Source organism: Protopterus annectens, chromosome 3.part1, assembly GCF_019279795.1.
Source record: "Protopterus annectens isolate FY-2018-M chromosome 3.part1, PAN1.0, whole genome shotgun sequence".
In the NCBI taxonomy this organism is placed as follows: domain Eukaryota; kingdom Metazoa; phylum Chordata; order Ceratodontiformes; family Protopteridae; genus Protopterus; species Protopterus annectens.
The window spans coordinates 1,298,446,636-1,298,453,942 of record NC_056732.1 but is presented as its reverse complement, the minus strand read 5'-3'; the positions used below and the strand labels follow the sequence as shown (position 1 = coordinate 1,298,453,942).

Here is a 7,307-nt window from a genome sequence, read left to right as displayed (position 1 = left end):
GGGGATCTGGGGGAACCCTCCGACTCATCCAAGTCGGTGTCCGACATGACAGACTCGGGGGAGTCTATGTGCTTCCTCTTGCACTTTCTTTTCCTAGGGGGTTCCCCTGAAACTTCAGGGGAGCCCTCGGAAGAGGAGGAGACACCCAAGGTGGGTACCCTACGCTTTGGATCTCTGCTGTCAGATGTAGGAGGATGGCCAGAGACTGTAACAGGCACTGTAGAGGGAGGAGCTGCAGAACTTAACCTTGGAGTGGACACTGGGTCCAGCACGCTCATCACCTCGAAGGCTCCCCTATCAGATACCAAAGGTAGTCCCGGCTCTGAAGAGACCAGAACCGCCCCCTAGCATTGACAGAGAAGGCTCCGAGAATGATGTCGGGGCCGAACTAACCAGAGCTGAAGCTCTGAGAGGGAGAGAGGGGTCGGACAAGGGTCCGATGCCACTCGCCTTCTTGGAGCCGACAATGGAGTCCCGGTGCCCGGACCTCTCCACGGACGGAACCAATGAAAAGGTCGGAGCCAACGACACCGGAGCCGAAGGTGGGAGTATCGGCTCCGACATGGTTAAGGTTACGGTTCCGACAAACTCCGGCTTCGAACTCGAGAGGTGAGTCGGAGGAGGAATCGATAGCGGTACTGGAGGAGCCACAGTCTGGTGAGATGGGCTCTGGAGCATTTGGGCTAGTGCCTGAGATTTTATGAGCCTACTGACCACCCTCTCGATGTCGTGGTCGGAGAGCCTGGATGGCCTAGATGAGTGAGTCCTATGACTCCGCTCCGATAGGAGAGGGGATCTTGGAGCCAATCGGACGGAATCTAGCGAGGGGGACCTAGAGCGCTTGCGGAGTGCTATCCGATGACATTTCTGGGTAGTTAAATCCTTTTCCAAAATACTTTGATGCAAAAATATACCGGCGCTTAATAGTGCGTTGGTTAAAATCTAGCACAAAACCGATAGTCAGGCACATTCTGATCAGGGCCTAGGCAAGGAATACAGTATAAATGGAAACCCTTATGAGGTATTTTCTTCCCACAAGTAATACAATTATTAATTTTCTGACATTGGTAAAAAAGCAAGAAAAAAAGTTTCCCCAACGGGGTACTTAGCTTTAGTGAAGACTTCGGTTCTGAAACTCAAACTCGAATATTTCAGTAGTCGGCCGACCGGCACTTGCAAAATGCTTCTGCTTCGGGCACCACGCGGCAAGAAAGACTAAAGAAAATGGAGTCAGCTGCATGTTTTATACCCCTGACGACCTGACATCATGGAAGAGGAGACAGCAACCAACGCAGGCCCAAAGACTTTTGAATTCGGGCCGACTGAGGGCAACCTGCCATCTGATTACCCAAATGTAATGACTGCAACAGTGAAACACGAAGAACATCTGTCTAATAGGAGCTTGTACAGAAAAAAAAAACTGGCCAGGTAAGTCTGAAGTCTGCTGAGAAGAAAACAGAGAAAATAAGGGTGGCCTGGGTTCAAAGGGAGGAACAGCCTAAACATTTCCTGCTGCAACTTTAAAAACCCCCTCAACATATTCCCATAGTCTACGTCCACAGCAACCAAATTGGTAAAAAAGAACTTTAAGGACTTGGTAGACAATGGACTGACTGTACAATTTTCCTTACCTCAGCAATGAACATGGAGGAAACACTTTTTTCCTAGTTAACGTACGAGGCAAATTCTGCTTCAATAACAGGCAAGTCTAAAACATCATAAAAAAGAGTTAAAAAGTAGAAAAATGCACAACCCTAGACCTTTTAATGAGAGGGCCCTACAATTGCTTTTCAGTCTGTAATCTTATCTTTCAGTTTAGATTTAGAGGAACACACAGACTCTGGACTCAGTCCTTTAGGCCAAAGGGACTGACACCACCCTCCCGCAAAACTATGCCTAAAGTCAAAGGTCCCTTTTAAACATACACAAACTAATTTGTTCTCTTTTCTTTAGTCACATATCCATCTTTTTTACTTCCAGCCCAACAAAGAAATCATGTAAACGTACATGAAATGAGGTATAATTTTGTGTCCACAGTTAAAGGCTCCACATTGCATTCTCAACAAATAAACGATTAAGACAGCAAAACACACCTGACAAAGAATGAAATCTACCTTGGCCAACCACTGCACTAACTAGACAATAAAGGTAACCAGACAGCTTAGATCATCTACAGCTCAGTAGCAAATTGCTATGTTCAAAAAAAAAAAAAAAACAGCAGACATGCAGCAAAAATGAAATGGTATTGTTGTAAATGGCACATCTTATATAAAAGTAGCCTATTTAAAAAAATAATTACAATGGTCCGACTTGAACAAAAGGCTGGACAACACAGTACAATCAAAAACATAAACTCTTCAGAAAACACATCCTTTATAAATTTACTTTTGAGACATTTTTCTTTTATGTGACTGACAAGAAGCAAGAGAGATTTGGAAATTATATGACAGAGCATTATAAATGGGAGGGGCTAATTAAGCTTTGGAAAGTCTTCAACGTTGAGCTGGATGAAAGACTGCAGTTTCAGTCCTAGTGGTCGACAAAAATGAAGCTCTTCATCCCAGATCGCAAGTTGCTAGCTTGGTCTGATAACCCATTTTTACAAGTAAACCAAGTTCTTCAACCTCCACATTAAGGTACAGTCAAAAGCAAGAATGTTATGGCTCTCATACAACTAAACATCCAAACTTGCTTAAATTTAATCCAAAAGCTCAGCTGTAAAAACACTCTTACATGTGGTGTTCTGCAAAGAAAAGTTTATCACTCAGAATTATATACTACAAACAGATCAGCATTATTCTTGTTCTGAGCATATAAAAACAAAAAGCACACAGGTTGATCTTTAAAGATGAAAGTATCACATCACACAAAAATGAAAGCAGTTTCAGGAAAAAAAGCCATTTACATTTCGTAAACCATTTTTAACATAAAAATGACATCCTTAAATCATTTCAGGGCAACAAACAGGAATGTTTTTATCATGCTATCTACTGAAGTAGTCTTTATATAAAGTCATTTCAACTTCCACATCCTTGCTCAATAAAAACTGGCTCGGATTTTGCGCAAGCCAATGGGTTTTTCATTCAATTCCTGAACAGCTGAAATAGCTTCTGTATAATTTCTTAAGGAAATTACAGCTCTTGCTCCTGACTGATGGGATTCTACACTAAGAGTCTCAGGTATTATGGCATAACCATGAAAAAAATCTAAAATTTCTTCCATGCTGACTTTGAATGGCAGATTATCCAACTTTACAGTAGTCAATCCATCAACATTTACCGAAGGATTACGGGGTGGCGGCCTGAATCCTCCATTATCCATACGTTTTCCAACATCAAATCGATAAGGATCTGCTTTAGGAATTGGTGGTCTGAAATTATGAGGAGGATACATTCCAGCAGGTCCAGGTGGATTAAAGGGCCTTGGGGGCACAGGGCCTCCAAAAGGCCTCGGGGGCACAGGTCCCTCAAAGGGCCTCGGGGGCACAGGTCCCTCAAAGGGCCTCGGGGGCACAGGTCCCTCAAAGGGGGGTAAAGGACCCTCAAAGGGCCTCGGGGGCACAGGAGCTTCAAAAGGCCTAGGGGGCACAGGAGCCTCAAAGGGTCTTGGGGGCAAAGGAGCTTCAAAAGGCCTCGGGGGCATAGGACCTTCAAAGGGTCTTGGGGGCATAGGACCCTCAAAGGGTCTCGGGGGCAAAGGAGCTTCAAAGGGTCTCGGGGGCACAGGAGCTTCAAAGGGTCTGGACTGTCCTACATCATCAACAGTTTTGGCAGCTCCTGTCACATCGTAAGTCCTGGCAAGTCCTGGAGAGCTACGGTGGCTAGCATCAGTACGATCATACTCTCGTTTGTCATTCTTTTGTTCTATTGTGGAAGTACTGATGCCAAATTTTTTCATCTGCTGTTCAGTAATCAATCGAAGCAATACTTCTGTCCCCAAGAAAATTCGACGATTATACAACAACTCAGCTTCGATTGCAAGCTTTTCAGATTTAAATTTCACTACTGCCTCTCCCAGCCCAATTCCAGCACTGTCAACAAGTAAATGAATGTCACTACTTGCAAGTTCAAATTCATCAAACAGTTTTCGCACATCCTCTTTAGTGGCATCACATGGAAGGTTTCTAACATATATGCAGTTTTTTTCATCTGAATGAAACTTTTCATGTGAACCGCTCCTCTCTCTATCCCTGTAATCTGTTTTTTCCAGTTTAAACCCAAACCTAACCAACTCCAACATTGCTGTTTTTGCTTTAGGAAATACAAAAGCAGGACGAGTGGCAAGCATATCCTTGTGATGACGAAGTGCTTCAACATAATCATCTTTATGTTTAAACTCTACAAAAGCCTCCCTTGTTCTGTTATTTTTGTGGTCATATATAAACTTTATCTGATCCTCTGCTAGGTTTTTAACTTTGAAGAATTTCATTACATCCCTCCTATCAATACTATAGGATAAATTTTTCAAATGAACAGTATAGTCTTCATTAAGGGAACGAGATCGAGATCTGTATCTCCTGGGTGACCGGGAACGGGACCGAGACCTGTATCTCCTGGGTGATCGTGACCTTGAAAGACTTGAAGACCTTCTATAGCTACGAGACATACGAGGAGATCTATGTCGTTTCCTTGAATAATCATCATATACAGCAGACTCAACAGTACCACCTTCAAGTACCCAGTCTTCTTCAGAAGCTAAAAATATCTCCACAAATCTGTTCCCTATATATTGTTTGTGACGTTTGAGTCCTTCCACAGTATCTTCAGCAGTATCAAATTTAACTAAACCCTTTCCGTTATTGCGACCCACATGATCTTTAAGCATCATAATGCCACCGACATGCAGTCCATGAAAAAACTCCTTGATTTCAGTTTCTGTGACAGAGTATGGCATGCCGAGTAACCATAAATAGCCCGCCTTTGTTACTTTAACGGAGTCCTTTCTTGATTGGTCATGTCCCGACTTAGCTGAAGAATACCTTGAGCTGCTACTACTTAAACCAGTGTCTGGGTACGAATTACCATAACTAGTCTTACTTATGCCATGCTTAATTGCTGCAACTATAGTCGACAGTTTATCCTCTACTTCAGCATTACTAACTCCAGATTTTTTAGAGGGATCTTTTTCTGCACGCTCCACATGTCTGCGACTCGATTGTACTGCATATTCCAGCTCGGATTCACTGCTTGGGTAAAGAAGCATTTTTGCCCCTTGAACAATTCCTTCTGAACGGCTAAGAGCACGTCGTGCATCTTTACTACTTTCAAATCTAATGAAAGCCTCCCCTTCTTCTCCACCAATTATGTGCACTCCACCATCAGGAATAGACAGTCCTGTGAAGAAATGGCGAATATCTCGTGCCCCAGCACTAACTGGGAGCCCAACCAAGCGGACGACTACAGCCATGCTGATCTCAATCAACAGCAATAATTACCTGCAGACAAAAAGGCACACATTGTGATAAATACCCCAACTTGGAGGCCATTTTACAAAAATTCCACACATCGCATCTATAAATCTGACATTTTAGAAACAAGCCCACATAAAATCAGCTTACTGAAATAAAACAATGCAACTGAAATATTAACCTTTGAGTTTACCTGCAACCTCAGACTTCATAAGTAACAAATGTCATAAAAGCCCAATGCACCACAAAGTTAACATCAAATGACTAGCTTCACCTACACAGAATGCACATGTGCCAGAGTGGGGGGAATGGACTTCAAACCAAGTCAATGTAAAGGATTTTTAATTACAATGTAAGCATCCTAGCCAGATATGCATCATTTTTACAGCCCAGGTACACTATTAGTGAAATACTTTCAATGCAACTAAGATTGATACTGTATGTTAGCATAAACTACAACTTGAAGTCTCTATCACCTCGACTACAAAGACTTCAGTTTTTAAAACACTCCCAGCAAAACAACGAATACTCAGAATTAAAACAGCCCATTCGTTATACCAACCACAACAGGTAGGAAAACATTACCACGTCATGGCAATACAGTTTTTGCAAGAGACAACAATCACACTATCGTATAATAAATAAATAAATAAAATGACCTAAAGAACACTTTTTTCCAGTACTATGGGGGCAAGAAGGCTTCCAGAAGAATAAGAGACTGACTTATAAACAAATTCAAAGTACTACTAAAAGGAAAGTTTTAGTCATAAAATTTCTGTTGTACCTTGATTTTCTAAACAATATATTAATGCCCTCAGCATCAATCAGTAGTATTTCATAACTTATCCCCAGAACTGTTTGAAAGAGGCTGACATGGTTTAGCTTTTTCAATATGGCTTGCACCCACTACACATTGTGTTCCCGTTAAGATTTCAGCTAATCTGTTTTATTCTGAGTTATCATATCCTTGGAATACTACAGGTCTCTAATTTGAGTCCAATGTAAGACCCACTATCCATTCACTTCTACGATTTTAATAGTGCCTAAGCAGAGGGCTCTCTCTGCATCTCAGTGTACTTGTTTGCAATTCGGCTTTCGTAGAAAAAATCTGTAAATTCCCTGGTTAATGAATTTCAACAGTGCCGAGTAGAAGTTACAGGCATTTTCAGTGAATTTAAGTCTTAATCCAACATGCAAGAATTTCAGGGTTTTGTTATATACCAGATAAAATGACTGTGTACAGTGGATTCAAATATAAAAGGGGCCCGCTTCCTTACACGATCCTAGACCTGGGCTCAAACTCTTCACTGAGAGCTCTGTACTTTAACACATCACAATTCGAAGCATGTGCACCAAATTGTGGCACACACCATAATTTCAAAAGCCAGAGATAAAACTACGCCCCCTTGAGCTCACCACTCTCCTCTATAATTAGGCAGCTGGTCGATTTCTTTGAAACACTCACCAAGGCCATTGACAAGGGGAAGGTGGTCCACACAGCCTACCTGGACCTCGCAAAAGCCTTCGATACAGTACCCTACTCGGGCATTATAGATAAGCTCACCAGCTTAAATATAAACCCCTATGTCACTAGATGGGTTGCAAACTGGCTCAAGGACAGAACCCACATAGTTAGAATTGCTGGAGCCATGTCAGACTCCAAACCAGTTACAAGTGGCGTCCCACAAGGCTCAGTCCTGGGACCTCCCTTGTTCGGTATATATTTCTTGGAAGTACAGGCCAACACTGAAGGACAGTGGCTGACCAAGTTCGCAGATGACTGCAAACTAGGTGCCATAATCGACTCTCCAGCCGACAAAAGTATCCTACAAAAGGGCCTCATAGAAACAGACAACAGGTGCCAGAGCCATGGCCTCAAGCTAAACGCCAAAAAGTGTAT

At 42.6% G+C, this 7,307-nt stretch overlaps 1 protein-coding gene across 1 annotated transcript in view; it reads right to left on the bottom strand.

Annotated features, from left to right (window-relative positions):
* Nucleotides 1-2,354: 2,354 nt before the first annotated feature.
* Nucleotides 2,355-7,307, bottom strand: part of LOC122798423 (RNA-binding protein 12B-like) — a 225,671-nt gene continuing 220,718 nt past the window's right edge. Inside the window, exon 2 of the mRNA XM_044067343.1 lies at nucleotides 2,355-5,434. Within this exon, the coding sequence (XP_043923278.1) occupies nucleotides 3,037-5,406 (2,370 nt within the window). The 5' untranslated portion in view covers nucleotides 5,407-5,434 and the 3' untranslated portion in view covers nucleotides 2,355-3,036. The remainder of the gene's footprint in view (nucleotides 5,435-7,307) is intronic.